The following is an 18415-nucleotide window of genomic DNA, read 5'->3' on the forward strand; positions in this document are numbered from 1 at the left end:
ATATAGAAATGGTCAGTTCTAGAAGAGGACCCCAGTCTAAAAAACTTCCCAAAAATAAAAAGACTAAATAAAAAAAAATATAATTGTTAATTTGTGAGCAATAAATCAAAAGAGAAGAAAAAGAAGGGATATGGTATGTATAACCAGAGCACAACAGTGTTTTGTTACTAGATACTAAGGTTAACACACACATGTCTAAAATGTTAAAATTATAAGGATTAGGTGTAAAAGTCCATAAAGGTAAATACCAGTTGTCTGTTTCTCACCTCTCCAACACAGTTAGGCTACAAGCTGGGTGACTAGACTGAGTTAAGGAGGGGAGGGACTAGAAGAAACCAAATAATATGTAAGTATTTCTTTTCTATTACATGCCCCAGGTCATTCTGGACATTAAGAATTTCAAAATCAAATACATTAGAGTGAGTACTGAGAACCACTTGCCATGGTAACCCTTGAAAAATCTTCCTGATTGCAGCATACCTCCTCCAAAGATGGCATCTGTAAATTGTAGGATTCATACAAGGTTCATGCGCTTGGCAACATTCAGGGCACACCCGGAGTGTTGTATAGGAGCTGTGCACACACAGCTCCTCTCAAGGGCATGAACCTTGGAATCCCACCCAGATGACATGAACCGTGGGAAGCCTCCCAGGACTGGGCTCAAGGCCCGAGAGCAAGGAATGCGGTAGATAGAAATTGGTAAATAAGAATGTTAAACAAAGCCAGTGTATCCCTTTTATCTGTTGGAGAATGTAATGTGCGGGGGGAGAGAAAGAATAAAGGGGAAGGTGGAAAGCTGACAGGCAGAAGCCCGTTAGCAGACCAGCTCGCTTGCTTGCTAAAAGCTGTGTTCCATCTTGTCATTGAACCGCCACAACTGGCGCCCAAACGTGGGGCCCTCAGCACTCACCTCGCCCGGCAAGGGTTTCAGACGCATCACTCATCTGCTTTGCAGATCCCGGTGAGTATTTTTCATTGTGGTAAGTATGGGAAGCTCCCTCTCTGCTTTGCAAGTGCAACACCGTAATGAGCTACAGTATTTGCTGTGTAAGGCTCAGCATGACTGCCCCACTCGAGAATTCACTCTCCTGCTACAGGAGATGAGTGCCCAATGCCCGTGGTACCCTGAAGCAGGAACCCTTAAGCTAGCGGACTGGGAGCGGTTGGGCCAGACATTGCACAAAGAGCCTCGGGCGCCCGTGCAGGCTTTACGTGCCTGGCACCTCTGCCGCGACGCGATACAGCGTGTCGCCTCGGAAAGGCCCTCCCTCGCAAGGCTGGTGATCTCGCCACTCCTGTCCGCTCCTGCAGCCATCCCCCCTCCTAGCGATGCGACACAGTGTGTCGCCTTGGAAAGGCCCTCTCCCGTGCCAACAGAGGGGCTGCCGATCCCGCCACCCCCGTCCGCTCCTGCAACCATCCCTCCCCCTGCTTCGCCCCAGTGCCTCTATTACAACCGCCTCCCCTGTCTTCCCCACCGGAGCCGGTGTGTGATCACCATCCCCCCGTGGGGCCCCATGCTCCGGGGCCCCCCAGGGGGTCGTCCGCGTCTGCTCAGGGGCTTTCGCTGGTGCAACAAATGGTTCACGCAGCGAAGACTCGCTCAGATATTACAGCAGAGGAGCTGGCTGATCTGGTCTCAGTTTGTCCGGTGACCTGGCAGGATGATGGCCAGGGCAACCAGGTTGCAAACTGGGTCAGTTTGCCTTACTCAGTGATCAGAGAGGTAAAGAAAGCGATTCGCGAGTTCGGCCTGACTAGCACATATGTGCGTGGTCTCATTGAAGGGCTAGGTACTGGGTACACCGTGATTCCTGAAGATTGGAAGGCGCTGTTGCGCATGATGCTGACGCCCAGTCAGTATGTTATTTGGCTTAGTGAATATTGGCAGATGGTGGAACGCCAAGCCCAGGTATATAGAGAGCAAGGTATCATTTATGAGCAATTGGCAGGGGAGGGCCAGTCTGCTACCGTTCAGATGCAGTCTCAACTCCCTCAGGCCGTCTTCCCCATTATTTCCACCTGCGCCCAGCATGCTTTCCGGAAGGTCCCGGATTCAGGCAAGCCTACCAAAAGCTTTGCCAGTATCCGTCAGGGTGCCTCAGAGTCCTTTATGGATTTTACCAACAGATTGCAGGAGGCTATCCTCCGACAGGTGGATAACCCTGCGGCAGCTCAGGAGATTCTGTTAAAAATGGCGGTTGAAAATGCAAACGAGGATTGCCGCCGTGCTCTCCAGGCTGCACAAGCCTCTGGAATTCTAGAGCTGTCGGACATGCTGCGGGCGTGCCAAAACATTGGAACTCAAGCACATAAAGCTGGGGTTCTGGCCGCCGCCCTGCGGAAAAGCGGGAAGGAGGGGAAGCGTTGTTACCGCTGTGGTAAGGAGGGTCACTTTCAGCGGGAGTGCCGCTCATCGACGGCGCCCGCCTGCCCCTCAAAGAAGTGCCCCAAGTGTCGGAAGGGCTATCACTGGGCTAATCAGTGTCGTAGCGGGTCGGGAAACCGCACGACGGGTCTCCCCCGAACCCAGGGCCAAACGGGGGTGTTTCCCACTCAGACAACTGTTCCTCTGCCTTAAAATCCATAGATTCCATGAGGGCGGCGACTGCCGGAAGTGCAGGGCTTGATTTGATTATGCAGGAGGACGCTGATTTTCAGTTGCCGGGGGAGGTTTGCGCCATACCTACACAGGTGACAGGACCTCTCCCTGCCGGATTTGTGGGTCTGGTTCTCCCTCGCTCACATGCTGGGAAACAGGGTTTTTTTTTGTCATCCCAGGGGTCATTGATGCCGATTACGCCGGCGTTATTAAGGTTCAGGTATGGACCCATCTTCCACAGTCGCTCCCGCGTGGACGGTCAATTGCGCAATTGATTTTAGTCCCCTATCAGGTGCCAGCCACAGAGGATTGCGCCTGGGGCGGAGGCGGCTTTGATCGACGCTGTCTCAGTTGCCGTCTCACAACACGTCCTCTCCACTTGTTGCTCTAACAATGTCGCTCCGCCCCTCGAAACCTCAGTTAACACTTCTCTTAAATAATGTTCCTTTTACAGGGCTGGTGGACACTGGAGCTGACGTTACAGTGATTCGTGATCCGGAGTGGCCGGTCGGTTGGCCAACAGTTCCTTCTAAAGAGTTGTTGGGGATCGGGGGTAGCAAACCCGGGCGCCAAAGTTTGTCTTGGGTCATGGTCGCTAAACCAGGAGGCCGTGCCCTTGCTACAATCCGCCCTTTTGTACTCCCTGTCCACCTCAATATTTGGGGCCGTGACTTACTTGTAAAGCTGGACACCACCCTCGATATTAATATATAATGGCCCAAAACCCTCCCTCACCCACCTTGCCCTCCGCATTACCATTGGTATGGCAATCCTTAGAGCCCGTATAGATTGACCAGTGGCCCCTCCCTCTAGAAAAGCTGAAAGCGCTTCATTTGCTTGTGCAACAACATTTGCATGCACAGCGCTTGGAGAGCTCCACTAGTCCTTGGAACACCCCGGTGTTCGTTATTAAGAAAAAATCTGGTGCATGGAGGCTGTTACATGATTTGAGGGAAATAAATAAACGCATCCAACCCATGGGCCCTTTGCAGTTTGGGTTGCCAAACCCGAATTTAATTCCTCAAACCGATCAGCTTTGTGTGTTAGATTTAAAAGATTGTTTTTTCACAATCCCCCTTTGCCCACAAGATCGCGAAAAATTCGCGTTTACGGTGCCAGAATATAATAATCAGCGACCCTCTCAAAGGTATCAGTGGAAGGTCCTGCCCCAGGGAATGCAAAATAGTCCAACCTTGTGTCAACTTTTTGTGGATCGGGCCCTCGCCCCTTTTCGTGCCTGACACCCCACACTAAAGGTCTACCATTATATGGATGACATTTTGCTTAGTGGTCCCCAGGTCACGGCACAACAGCTTGAATATTTGTCCAAGGTTCTCGGCCAAAATGGCCTGTTAGTGGCACCAAAAAAAATCCAACGCTCTTATCCCTACCAATCTCTCGGGCATAAGGTTTTACAAACCTATGCTGCCCCTGTTCGCCCGGAAGTGGTCCTACCCCAACCCCTAACCCTTGTTAAATTACAACAGATTTTGGGTCATTTAAATTGGATTCGACCCTACTTCCGTCTCCCCACATTGATGCTGCAGCCGTTGTTCGAGCTCCTACATGGAGCTCAGGCACCGGGCGCGGTTATTGCCATTACTGAGGAGCACATTGCCTGCATTCAACAGATCAGTGCAGTGTTGAGTCAGCAGTTTGTGGATAGACTTACTGAGGTTCGTCCCCTGCGGTTGGTTCTCCTTGCCACCCCTCATACGCCTACTGCTGCTCTGTTTGTACCTTGTACAGACACAGCCGTCTCTATCATAGAGTGGATGTATTTGTCTTCCACTCCTCCTCGGAACATTTATCCTTATTTAGACGCCCTGTCCGACCTTGTTCGTAAAGCCCGCCACCGTGCAGTGCAACTCACGGGCACTGATTTGGTTGCCATTGTGTTTCCTTTGTCACGTAGTGAATTTGATTCCTTGTACCACACCTCCTTGGCCTGGCAGGTTGCTCTTTGTGATTATGTGGGAGAGATTTCTTATAATCCCCCAAAAGATCCTCAGTTGGTGATTACACAAAAGGTGCCACTAATTGTACATCGGCTTAGCTGCTCTCGACCCATTGTTTCAGCTGTCACTCTTTTTACTGATGGCGCTCCACGTCGAGGTGTTGTCACCTATCAATTAGGTGACCCCCCTCGTTGGCATTCTCGTTTTACGCTGCCTCAGCGTTCCGCGCAGCGCTCAGAACTGGCTGCTGTTATTTTGGCCTTTCAACTTTTTGCTGATTGTCCCTTTAATTTGATCGTGGACACGCATTATGTTTATCAGGTAATTGATCATTTACCCCTTGCCCTCATTACCCCTCAGGTCGATGCGGACCTTCTTCGCCTGTTTTTGTCCTTACAGTATTTCCTCACCACTCGTAATTTCCCTTATTTTGTTGCTCATATTCGCAGTCATACCCCTCTGCCTGGGCTATTTACTGAAGGCAATGCGCGCACCGATCGCGCGTTACGTGGTCAGGTAAATTCCCTTTTTTCTGGCCCCATCGAAAGCCATTCCTTTTTTCATCAGTCTGCCTCTGTTTTGGCCCGACAGTTTTACATTCCTACTGATCATGCACGTTCTATTGTTCGTTCCTGCCCCCACTGTGCCGCTGCTGCCCCTACCTTTTCTTATGCTGTTAACCCTAGAGGTACCGCAGCGAATCAGCTGTGGCAAATGGATGTCGCTCACGTGCCAAAATTCCGCCCCATTAGTTTTTACGTGTTTCCATTGATACCTATTCGGGATTCCTCTGGGCGACCCCACAGCGTGGGGAAGCCACTCCCAAAGTTATTCACCACTTGCTAGCCTGTTTTGCTGTTATGGGTCGCCCGAGCCAGATAAAAACGGATAATGCCCCAGCCTATTGCTCCACAGCCCTCTCCACCTTTTGTGCCCAATGGGACGTCCGTCTCAAACACGGGATCCCTTATAATTCCACAGGCCAAGCTATTGTTGAACGTGCAAATCGCACGCTAAAAACCTTGCTCGACAAAAAATTAAAACAAGGGGAGCTGCGTCTCCGAACCTTAGGAGACATTCAGCAACAAATGCATATCCTTTTGTTTACTTTAAATAATTTAACGCTGAACGCAGATCAGCAGACCCCCACGGATCGGCATTTTCACAAATCTGAGGTACTGGAAAGACCGCGTGTCTATTACCGTCAGCTGCCTGATCCGCAATGGTTGGGCCCAGTACCTTTAATTACTTGGGGTCGGGGATATGCTGCTGTGTCTCTCCCTGCAGGACCGTTGTGGGTTCCGGCCTGGTGTGTGCGACCGGCACTGAAACAGCATGGCGTGGCACCAGGGGCTGTCGAACCCCATACCGGAGTTTCAGCTGACCCTGGAGGAGAACGCGGTGCCTCCCAGGTCGACAATGGCGGGACGGAGACGGAGGAGATGTAGCGTCCCAAGCCAGCCCGTGACATGGGGAGCAGTGAAAGTATTGGTCGCCACGGCTCAACAAAGACTGGCAGCAAACCAACAGCCAGAGACTCCTGAGACTCTGTTTGTGGCCATTCTCGCCCAAATCACTGCTAATTCTGTACTGATTGTTTGCCTTTTGTGCCTGCTATTTCCTGTAGGGGTTGGCTCAGGAGCACTTCCTCCGTTACGAGCCCGAATGACATATAACCTATGGGAAAGATTGGCTTCAATAGCAAATGTTACCCACTTTTGTTTATCTGATTTTGTAGCAGCTGAAGAATTGTTAGGTACGTGCCTTATTCCAGTATGTCATCACCCTGAGGAAATTGGGAATGAGATGATGCTCGCTGCTTACGCGAACCTCTCTTCCCAGTACTCTAGCATGGCTAATTGGGGCCCGGCCAATTACACTTTACCTTTTTAAGCTTATTTTCTGCTGTTGCTGTGTGCAATGTATTTCCTTTTTGTTAAGGCTTTGTCGAGACCCGCCCTGGCAGGCTCCACGAGTTATGACCTTGTCTGTCCGGGAGTTAATTGGCTTGCAAAAGCAAACTGATGGCTATCATGAGATGGCCGAGCACAAATAAACAAAAAAGGAGGGGATGTAGGATTCATACAAGGGTCATGCGCTTGGCAACATTCAGGGCACACCCGGAGTGTTGTATAGGAGCTGTGCACACACAGCTCCTCTCAAGGGCATGAACCTTGGAATCCCGCCCAGATGACATGAACCGTGGGAAGCCTCCCAGGACTGGGCTCAAGGCCCGAGAGCAAGGAATGCGGTAGATAGAAATTGGTAAATAAGAATGTTAAACAAAGCCAGTGTATTCCTTTTATCTGTTGGAGAATGTAATGCGCGGGGGGAGAGAAAGAATAAAGGGGAAGGTGGAAAGCTGACAGGCAGAAGCCTGTTAGCAGACCAGCTCGCTTGCTTGCTAAAAGCTGTGTTCCGTCTTGTCATTGAACCGCCACAGTAAATGCCTCAAGGTCTCCCTATAATAGCAAGAAAGGATGTTTAGGTGGCCTTGCGTAATCTCAATGGGGAGGTACCTCCCTATCTGGTCAAAGGTACACGATCCAGCACACTGCCAGAATGGTCCAAGACACCTGGTGGAGAGGCACCACTTTTAGCTTGGTAGCTTTCCTTAATTAATTCTCTCAACAATCTTGCCACAGAAGCTTTGGAACTCATGAGCTTTTTTTCTTAGTATCTCCATACAGGATGAAAATCACTAGACAGATGTAGTTTAGAGGAGGTAATAAGTTTCAGAACCCATCTAACCATCACTTTTTCCATAGGTTCTCTGAGGACTTGGGAAGGAGCTGAATTTCTGAGCCAGGATGTCTGCTGTTTCCCACTCACTAGCTCAATGAAGATTAGGTGCAGGAAGAATGGTTTCTGGCTTTTCTTACTCCAACCTGCAACAATGGGAGGGGACCTCTTGCTGAGTTGGCCTCAGCTCCACATGTAATCATCTCTTCAGCAACTGGTTACCTTGAGAGGAACCTGATAGTCCACTTCCATAGAATACAGCTCTGATGGTTCAGTGTTGTGGGGCCACAGAAACTCCACAAAAGGGAGTATAAAAGGGGAGAAGACCCACAAGAAAGGGTGGGGATATCAGTATGGGGGAGGGGAAATGACCGAACTTTCAAAAATTGTTTTATTTAGGGTCCTTGAAAGCCTGCAGTTAAGGCAGGCGGGGCCTTTGGTGCTTCCACTAACAATGCCAAGCACACTGCACATCCAGATGGAAATTCCTTGGGATTTCTGGAATTCAGCACAGTAAAACTAACCCCCCAGAGAAGAATTCATAATGGTGGCAGGGGTTTTACAAGCAGAAATTAGGTTCCCTCAGAAGGGCTCACGCCAGGACTGGTAAAGCCACACGAGAATCAAAGGAAAATGTAGGCAGATGGGATATTAGTTTTCACAAGACAAATGAACTGATATGGGCTGGGAGATGCAGATTACAATGGGTCACATGCATTGAACGTATCTGAGATTCCTGAGGCTGGGGTCCTTGTGAAAAGCTCTTACACTGAAGCTTCTGAAGAAAAACACAGAGACCCAAGACTGAAGATTGTAAATTTACAGAGCAATTTCTACTTGCTGCTGATTAGTGGGTAGCACTTATGGACAGTTCTAGATGGAGCAGGGAAAGAAAGATTAAAATACCAAAGGAACTTCTTAATGACAAAGCACTGCCATATTCTGTCAGGTCAGAAAGGGTGAGAAGAAGGTAAATGCCAAAAATCAAAGCAAAAAGAATAGTTAAAAAGCATATAAAGAAGTTTCTGCCTGCTAAGAAACAGGCAACTTTATCTGTCAGCCAGAAATGACCCTCTTCTAGGGAGTTGAAGAAATAAATTTTGTTATAATTTTTTCTACCTCTACCTTATGATGGGGTGGTCAATATTACCCAGAGTTCAGACAGATCTGGATGACATTATAAATCCTTGTCCATAAATATGTTAGGACGGGGAATATGATTAAAATGAAAATAAGATATTTATATTAAGGCTGATTTTTAAAAAATGTTTTTCTCTACTTTTTCAAAGCACCATTCCCCTTCAGGACAGTATCAGTAAAAATTCAAATGTTCTTAAAACCCAAATTTCCTTACCTGTGTTACCAACATTTTAAATTATTAAAATATTTCATCTGGTTTTAGGAAAGAAATTTTTGCTATGGAATTAAAGCCAATAAAAATGTTGCTCTTTAATGCTCAAGGGAGTTACTGCTGAGTAATACAAAATAATTCTCTAATAGTGTTGCTAGTGCGGGGAGCAGACTATTTTGTAAAATCAGAGTAGCTGGCTCACCAACCCTGGAATGCAAACTTCAAAACCTATTTGTTAGTCTCTTGAATTTAGAGAACATCATTCAGACTGACCTCAGCCAGCCTGCGCTATACTAAGTTTGGGGACCTAGATCACCATGAAAAGATACCAGCCAAATCAGCTTTTTATGGTCCTTCACCTTAGAGCAGATAAAAGACAATACTAAGGTGTGTATCTGAACTTGGTTAATCTTGCAATCTCCCTCGCTGCAGAGACTGTGAGGGAGATTCCCACACCTGAGGCATTCTTTTTAGGTGACAAATTGAGGAACAGTGCCAGATTGAGGTGTCGATAGAGGTTTCAGAACAAATTGATAAATTAAATGGTAATAAGTCACCAGAACAAGATGGTACTCACCCAAGAGTTCTGAAAAAACTCAAATATGAAATAGCAGAACTACTAACTGTGGCACGTAACCTATCACATAAAACAGCTTATTTACCAGATGACTGGAGGATAGCTAATGTGTTGCCAATTTTTAAAAAAGGCTCCAGAGGCAATCCTGGCAACTACAGGCCTGTAAGCCTAACTTCAATACCAGCCAAACTGGTTGAAACTATAGTAAAGAAAAGAATTCTCAGACACACAGATGAACATGATTTGTTGGATAAGAGTCAACAGGGCTTTTGTAAAGGAAAATCATGCCTCACCAATCTATTAGAATTCTTTGAGGATGTCAGCAAGCATGTGGACAAGGGTGATCCAGTGAATATACTGTTCTTGGACTTTCAAAAAGCCTTTGACAAAGTCCCTCACCAAAGGCTCTTAAGCAAAGTAAGCAGTCATGGAATAAGAGGGAAGGTCCTCTTATGGATCAGTGACTGGTTAAAAGACAGGAAACAAAAAGGGTAGGAATAATTGGTCAGTTTTCAGAACAGAGAGAGGTAAATAGTGGGGTCCTCCAGGGATCTGTACAGGAAGCAGTGCTTTTCAACATATTCATAAATTATCTGGAAAAAGGGGTAAACACTGAGGTAGCAAAGTCTGCAGATGATACAAAATAAATCAAGACAGTTAAGTCCACAGCTGGCTGCGAAGAGTTACAAAAGGATCTCACAAAACTGGGTGACAGGGCAACAAAATCACAGATGAAATTCAATGCTGATAAATGCAAACTAATGCATATTGGAAAACATAATCCCAACTATACATACAGAATGATGGGGTCTAAATTAGCGGTTACCACTTAAAAAGAGATCTTGGGGTCATTGTGGATACTGTAGTTCTCTGAAAACATCTGCTCAATGTGCAGTGGCAGTCAAAAAAGCTAACAGAATGTTAGGAACCAATAGGAAAGGGATAGAGAAGAAGACAAATATAATGTGTGACAAAGTTCCTCCTCTATCTTGGTGGGTCTTGCGCTTACTGGCAGATTTGCTCACCTTGGAGCTTCACGGCAGCCCTCAGTTTAACCGTTTTTGTGAACCCACAGTCCAGGTCAACTCCTACTGTGTCTGACCAGGAGTTGGAAGGTTTGGGGGGAACCCGGGGCCGCCCTCTACTCCGGGTTCCAGCCCAGGGCCCTGTGGAATGCAGCTGTCTAGAGTGCCTCCTGGAACAGCTGTGCGACAGCTACAACTCCCTGGGCTACTTCCCCATGGCCTCCTCCCAAAACCTTCTTTATCCTCACCATAGGACCTTCCTCCTGGTGTCTGATAATGCTTGTACTCCTCAGTCCTCCAACAGTATGCATTCTCACTCTCACCTCCCAGCGCCTCTTGCTCCCAGCTCCTTACACGCGCACCACAAACAGAAGTAAGCTCCTTTTTAAACCCAGGTGCCCTGATTAGCCTGCCTTAATTGATTCTAGCAGCTTCTTGATCGGCTGCAGGTGTTCTAATCAGCCTGTCTGTCACAGTAGTCTCCAGAAGGTTCCTGATTGTTCTGGAACCTTCTCTGCTACCTTACCCAGGGAAAAGGGACCTACTTAACCTGGGGCTAATATATCTGCCTTCTATTACTCTCCTATAGCCATCCGGCCCGACCCTGTCACAAATGCCACTATATAAATCCAGGGTACAACCACACCTTGAATACTGGTCTCCCCATCTTAGTAAACATATATTAGAAATGGAAAAGGTACAGAGAAAGGCAACAAAAATGATTAAGGGTATGGAACAGCTTCCGTATAAGGAGAAATTAAAAAGACTGGGACTTTTCAGCTTGGAAAAGAGATGACTAAGAGGGGATATGATAGAGGTCTATAAAATCATGAATAGTGCGGAGAAAGTACAGTAGAACCTCATTGTGACGAACACCAGTTACAAACTGATCGGTCAGTCACACATCTCATTTGGAATCAGAAGCATGCAATCAGGCAGTAGCAGAGACAAAAATAAATAAACAAAGCAAATACAGTTCAATACTGTGTTATACGTAAACTACTAAAAAAATAAAGGGAAAGTTTTAAAAAAATTGACAAAGTAAGGAAACTGTCTTTGTGCTTGTTTCATTTAAATTAAAATAGTTAAAAGAACATTTTTCTTCTGCATAGTAAAATTTCAAAGCTGTATTAAGTCAATGTTCAGTTGTAAACTTTTGAAAGAACAACCATAACATTTTGTTCAGTTATGAACATTTCAGAGTGATGAACAACCTCCATTCCCAAGGTGTTCATAACTCTGAGGGTCTACTGTACATATGGAAGTGTTATTTACCCCTTCATATAACACAAGAACCAGGGGTCACCTGATGAAATTAATGAACAGCAGGTTTAAAACAAACAAAAGGAAGTACTTCTTTATACAGTGCAGTCAACCTTTGGAACTTATTGCCAGGGGATGTTGTGAAGGCCAAAAGTATAATTGGGTTAAAAAAAAGAATCAGATAAGTTCATGGAGGATAGGTCCATCAGTGGCTAGGGATGCTGTCCCATGCACTCGGTGTCCCTAACCTCTGACTGCTAGATGCTGGGACTGGACGACAGGAGATGAATCACGCAATAACTGTCCTGTTCTATTCATACCCTTTGAAGCATCTGGCACTGATCACTGTTGGAAGACAGGATACTGGTCTAGATGGACCAATGGACCAGTATGGCCATTTTTATGTTCCAGTTGTTCTGGATACCTAGAATTTCCTCTGTATACACTCACTAAGTAGTGTATATGAAAATAAACCTTGAGAGAAGTGACCAACAAACATTCATTGGCATTTTTCAAGAGTGAAAGGCTTACCAATCATAACTGGAGTTCCTTCAGTCTTGAAATGATTAGCAAGTTCTCTTCCCTGAGAAGCTAGCTCAGAACCCTGGCTGTATAAGAAACACAACATTAGATTATCCTCTTTATTAGGTTTAATTTCCTATTTATCTCTTTCACTATTTACAAATTTCACATTTGTAATTCCTATGCTATATAATGAGAATTTTAAAAAATATATTTTATTACACCCCCTCCACCCTGAATAACACTGTAACAGGACTAGGAGTTTTATAATACAGGAAAACCACACTGGAGTAAACTTAACATTTGTGCTCACACAAGCTGGTGCAACCACCCAATATAATTTAGAGAGAAGAGTATGATAAGTTCTATCCAATTCAGGCAGTGTCACTGAAGGATGCCTATTGGGAGCTGTGCCTCTCAGTGAAAAGAAAGATACCATGATAACAGCTTCATGGTGGCTTCAAACTGGAGGTTTATGGAAAAAGATTTAAGAACCTCAACTAAACAGCCCCAGGGTTCTCTCAACAAGAGAGAAATCGACATTCTTATTTAATGGCAAAAAACTTTGTTAACAAGGAGTTAAGGTTGCCTGGTGGTTCTTGCCGAGTCCAGGGGGGCCGAGTTAAGGCTTGGACATTTACCTTAACTCTGCATTCCCTGGTTTTCAGAAGTTTGAGTTTTGCTAAACTTGACGTTTTGGAAGGGCACAAGCTATAACTGGGCAACCATAACTCTGTGTTAATGAAGTATTTGTCATTTAATCTCCTAAATTTTTTAATCGGAAGAGAAACGTTTGTTTGTAGGAGTTAATGTTCATTTAGGCAGTGATAGTTTTCACCTATGTTTGCAGTTGATGTGCTACTATGGCTGGTAATAATCAACAGACCTAGCTTTTATACAGTGTTTTTCACCAGTAGATGCAAAGAACTTTACATCATTATCCCCATTTTACAGATGGTAAACTGAGGCACAGAGCGGGGAACTGACTTGCCCAAAATCAACCAGTCCCATGGTCTCCGGGCCCCACAGATCCTGGCAAACACAAAGATAGAGAGAGGCTCAGACTCCGCCAAGAGAGGTAGCCCCTGATCGGGCATACATATGGGAGGGGATGTGGGGCTGGCAGGATCCTCTGCCCCAATTCTCTGCAAGTGCCACATCACACAGTCCCATGTCTCCCTTCCCAGTCTCCCACTCCTCCCCTCATGCTCCATGTAGCCCCCACTGCTCCCCCTCACCTGACCCCAAACCCTCTCCTACCCACATATCCTCAATTATTCCCATCGCCATAATTGCCCCCTCCTTGCTGAACCCAAAACCCCTCTCCCCTGATTCCCACCTACTCTTCCACCCCAATCACCATCCCTTACCAGTGAGCATTTGCATGTGTATTTATTTTCTTTTCAAAAATAGTTTCAGAGACTTCTGAATATTCTGCTGAACTCAGATTATACTTCCCCAAAACAAAAAACCCTTGCCAGGGTCAGACTCTAGCAACATGCCTCCTTTTTATTTCAGATTTCTGCTTAGAGTTGGCTTAAACTCACAAAGCCTGGGCAGTGCTCAGGTTCAATGCCGGCAATATTCCTCCTTGAGCCACTCAGGCCTTGTGAGTCATAGCTGGCTTTCAGCTCCCTTCACTTATTTCTCTGCACATGTGCAGTGGAATCCATTTGGTGCATGAGCACCTATACCCTGGGCATTGAACTCAGGCTGCCAACTCCCTTTGCACATGCCACTAACCAATTTGCAGTTATTACGAACTGTTGACTAACATACACTGGCTACCAAACATATTCATTATGCTGATTATAACCACCGGCAATACATATATTTTAAACATTTAACTATACATATTAAGTATAACTATAGCAACCATATAGCCTAGATTGGCCTGCACCTTTGTTATAATCCTGAACACTTATGCTAAGTATCCCATAATAGCTTGCATTAGCTGACATAAGCCTTGGATTGAATAGACAGGAAAACTCTAAAGTATCAGGACCGATGATTATTTCTTTGTAAAAACAGGAAAAGAGCTGCCCACATAAGTCCATTAAGTGCCTTCCTCCCCCTTAGTACCTGGAATGCTCTCAAAAAAAGATAAGACTGCATCATAACCTGGAAGACATTGGACACACCATGGTACCAGAACAAACAAGGCAAAAAGCTGACTGACTAAATGACATATATGGTATCCTTCTCTGGTAAACATGTAGGGTCCAAAAGGATGACTTTAGGGGCATAGCTTTGGAGAGCACCCCCTCAGCCTAAGGTGAATGTAACATTGCTGCATGGGACTGCTCTTCAGAGACTGGTATCGTATCTAACCTTTTTCCTGTACCATATTAATAAACCTGACTGACACTGGTTATTTGATCTCTTGAGTATCTCTCGTAACGAACCAAAGTACGGTCAAGCAATTGACTATACAATTTATAAACAAAACCTAGACCCAATCCTGCAAAGAGCTCTGCACAGACAGATCCCCTGTGCCTTACTTCAGTGGGGCTGGGTGCAGGGTCCACCAGCAGAAGGTCCTTGCAGGATTGGGGTTAATATCCTATTACTACTAATAGTCTCTTAAGCGATCCATTCTTCACCACAACACTTTCCCCCAATAAAGAATTAATCACGGAGACACAAAATTAACAAATATTCATTCTTACCTGACAAACAGTATTTTTGAAGTTATTCCTAATAACTGGTTCAATACAAGTTGTACCTCAATAGAGCCAATCCACTGCCGCGACCCAACAAATGCAGCTGGTTTGTCTCCAACATCAACTAGTGCCTTTGTAACACACATCCCATAAAGAAAAAAGGAAACAGTATGTAATGGACATTTTTACAGTTTCTACCTATAATATCCACTTAATTCACATATAGTATAATATTTCTGGAACCTAACTTGTCAAAAGCAGGCACACATTTACTGAATACAGGTATGATTGAATATTAAATGAAACAAAAGATCCTGTTTAAAAATGGTAACATTTTTTCTGTCCATGTTGGAAACATTTTCTTTTCTCAAACACCAGCTGGAAAATAAATGTCACTAAATGTAGCTTGAAGAAATACTACTATTTTATTAAATTTTGAAAAATTAGAATAGCACTACCGGCAAATATTTCACACAAATACTAGTTATATATTGGATCTAACTTCTTGTTTACATTTAACACACTTCCTGGAACTCCCTTCAACATGCTTATATCTGTTTGGAGGGTATTTGCAGTTTCTCCTTCCTTGGTGTTCACACCTGAACTACTAGAAGAGGGCCTCATCCTCCCTGACTGAACTAACCTCGTTATCCCTAGCCTGATTCTTGCTTGCATATTTATACCTGCCTCTGGAATTTCCACTACATGCATCTGACGAAGTGGATATTCATCCACGAAAGCTTATGCTCCAATATGTCTGTTAGTCGATAAGGTGCCAAAGGACTCTTTGTCACTTTTACAGATCCAGACTAACACAGCTACTCCTCTGATATATAATATATTAGAAATTTTGTGCATATTGCCAATTACAATTTGATTTTAAAATCTTAACTGTATATTTAATCTACAACTCTTCAGATTTTTTATTTTACATTCACTGTCTGATTTTATTCAAATTCTATTTCTATACATAAAATACTGAAAATTATGTATGTCTTGATTTTATTTCTGCCATCTGAACTGAATCAATTTCATTCTCAAGTGGGTTAACAGTCAACATTTTAGCTACCGTCTACTTTTTATAATCTGATAAAGATTCAGATCGAAAGCCCAGTATAAGTGCTAAGTATTATTGTACAGTCTAAACACTTTCAAAATCGCGATGCTGTCAAATTTGTTAAATAAATAAATATAACCCCAAACACTATTTTCACAAGACACTAAAGATAAAAGTTGAGAGTTTCTGCTGATGTACAGAATGCGCTAACCAAACATGCATTGTTTCTCCAATGTACTAACATAACTAAACATATAAGACACACATGCACACCTCTCACAAAGAAGAGAATGTTAATTTCTGGAACATTCCAAAGAGAAAAATACCCTCACGCTCATGCACACACAACATCTGCCAAATAAGAAAGGAATAAATCAGTCCTTATTAATCTGGGACCTGATCCAGCTTGGAATTGGAGTGGGCCCCCAAATCTCTCACATTTGGTAAACATTGTGAGTGTGTATTTTGTCTGTGTTATGATTTGAGATTCCAAGAGACTACCAACGAAAAGAACTTATAATAAAAATCTTATTTCATGAAACTCTTTTGAAGAAAGGGGAAACTATTTTAACATCAGTCATTTAATCTACATAACTGGAAACAGAATCCATTACAACAAAATGTTCTAGAAGTGATACTTCAGAAGTCTTACAGATAAATGTGAATAGTAACTATGAACGCATTAAATTAGATTTTTTTTTTAAAAAAAAGAGTTTATTCCACAGAGCACGTTAAAATCAATGGAATAGTACTTTTAATTAGTTCTATAGCATTAATTGATTTTTCAAGAAGAATACAGTAAATACACATGAAATGCAGTCTGTTTCTTTGTCCTGTACCTGTTGAATCTCCTTGTGTGTAGGTATAGATTTCTCTGTGTAACCCTGATGCTTGAACCATGAACAGATAGTCTGCAGAGACCGGTACGCACATCCCCAGCCATTATCATCTATTCGATCCTGCATATAATGATGATAACTATATACACCATGTACCAAATACACCTGAGCAGAAAAGGAAAAGACAAAAAAAAAAAACCATCTCTATTTCAGGAGCTGTTGTCTCAGAAGCTGAATATTTATTATTTGATTTTGACACTTGCGGTTTGTTAGTTTTCAAATGATTGATTACGATTCATGAGAGAAATAGCTGTGAGACTTCTTGCTTCCCCATAGCCAAGACATAACTTGAAGGTTTTGGTTTGTTTGGTTTTTTTAAAGAACAAGGGAGAAATTCTTAAAGTGCATTTTTATAATTCAGTTGTCAGCTTTTTAAACTGAATCAGTGATATCTTGTCACTGGACTTGTAAGCAATTTTCTGTAAATTCAGGGACACAGTCAGAATGTTTTACCTGGCATATTGATGTCTCATGTTAGGGGATGAATTCAAACAGCAAATCCTAGAGGCCAGTGAAGTGGTGGTACAAACAGTTAGGATCAGGATCTAGCTACAGTATGGGTGCCAAATGCAGTGTTGATTGAATCACTGTGAATTAAATTAACAGGTCACAGTAACATCTAGATATTAAGCCAATTAGATCACTTGCTCGAATGTGTAGCCCCATGCAGAGGAATGGCTATCAGATCACTGTCGTCAGAACATAAGAACGGCCATACTGGGTCAGACCAAAGGTCCATCAAGACCAGTATCCTGTCCTCTGACAGTGGCTAATGGCAGGTGCCCCAAAGGGAATGAACAAACAGGTTATCATCAAGAGATTCATGCCCCGTCACCCAATCCCAGCTTCTGGCAAACAGAGGCTAGGGACACCATTCCTGCCCATCCTAATAGCCACTGATGGACCTATCTTCCATGAATCTATCTAGCTCCCTTTGAACCCCCATTACAGTATTGGCCTTCACAACACCGGCAATGAGTTCCAGAGGTTGACAGTGCGTTGCATGAAAAAATACTTTTTTGTGTTTGTTTTAAACCTGCTATCTATTAATTTCATTTGGTGACCCCTTGTTCTTGTATTATGAGAAGGAGTAAATAATACTTCCTTATTTACTTTTTCTATACCACTCATGATTTTATAGACCTCTATCATATCCCCCCTTAGTCGCCTCTTTTCCAAGCTGAAAAATCCCAGTCTTATTAATCTCTCCTCATACGGAAGCCGTTCTATCCCCCTAATAATTTTTGTTGCCCTTTTCTGAACCTTTTCCAATTCCAATATATCTTTTTTGAGATGGGGCAACCACATCTGTACGCAGTATTCAAGGTGTGGCAGTACCATGGATTTATATAGTGGCAATATGATATTTTCTGTCTTATTATCTATCCCTTTCTTGATGATTCCCAACATTCTGTTCGCTTTTTTGACTGTGACCCCTGCGGGACACCACTATTTACCTCTCTCCATTCTGAAAACTGACCATTTATTCTTACCCTTTGTTTCCTATCTTTTAACCAGTTACCAATCCATGATAGGACCTTCCCTCTTATCCCATTACAGCTTACTTTGCTTAATAGCCTTTGGTGAGGGGACCTTGTCAAAGGCTTTCTGAAAATCTAAGTACACTCTATCCACTGGATCACCCTTATGCTTGTTGACATGCTTGTTGACCCCCTCAAAGAATTCTAGTAGATTGGTGAGGCATGATTTCCCTTTACAAAAACCATGTTGATTCTTCCCCAACAAATCATGTTAA

At 44.0% G+C, this 18415-nt stretch overlaps 1 protein-coding gene across 2 annotated transcripts in view; it reads right to left on the reverse strand.

Moving 5' to 3' along the window:
* Positions 1 to 18415, reverse strand: part of UFSP2 (UFM1 specific peptidase 2) — a 38526-nt gene that overhangs the window by 6777 nt on the left and 13334 nt on the right. For both annotated transcript variants that reach the window (XM_074951264.1, XM_074951265.1), the window contains exons 8-10: positions 16600 to 16764; positions 14710 to 14834; positions 12050 to 12126 (exon numbers count right to left, since the gene is read on the reverse strand). In XM_074951264.1, the coding sequence (XP_074807365.1) occupies positions 12050 to 12126; positions 14710 to 14834; positions 16600 to 16764 (367 nt within the window). The remainder of the gene's footprint in view (positions 1 to 12049; positions 12127 to 14709; positions 14835 to 16599; positions 16765 to 18415) is intronic.

Source organism: Natator depressus, chromosome 4 (genome assembly GCF_965152275.1).
Source record: "Natator depressus isolate rNatDep1 chromosome 4, rNatDep2.hap1, whole genome shotgun sequence".
In the NCBI taxonomy this organism is placed as follows: domain Eukaryota; kingdom Metazoa; phylum Chordata; order Testudines; family Cheloniidae; genus Natator; species Natator depressus.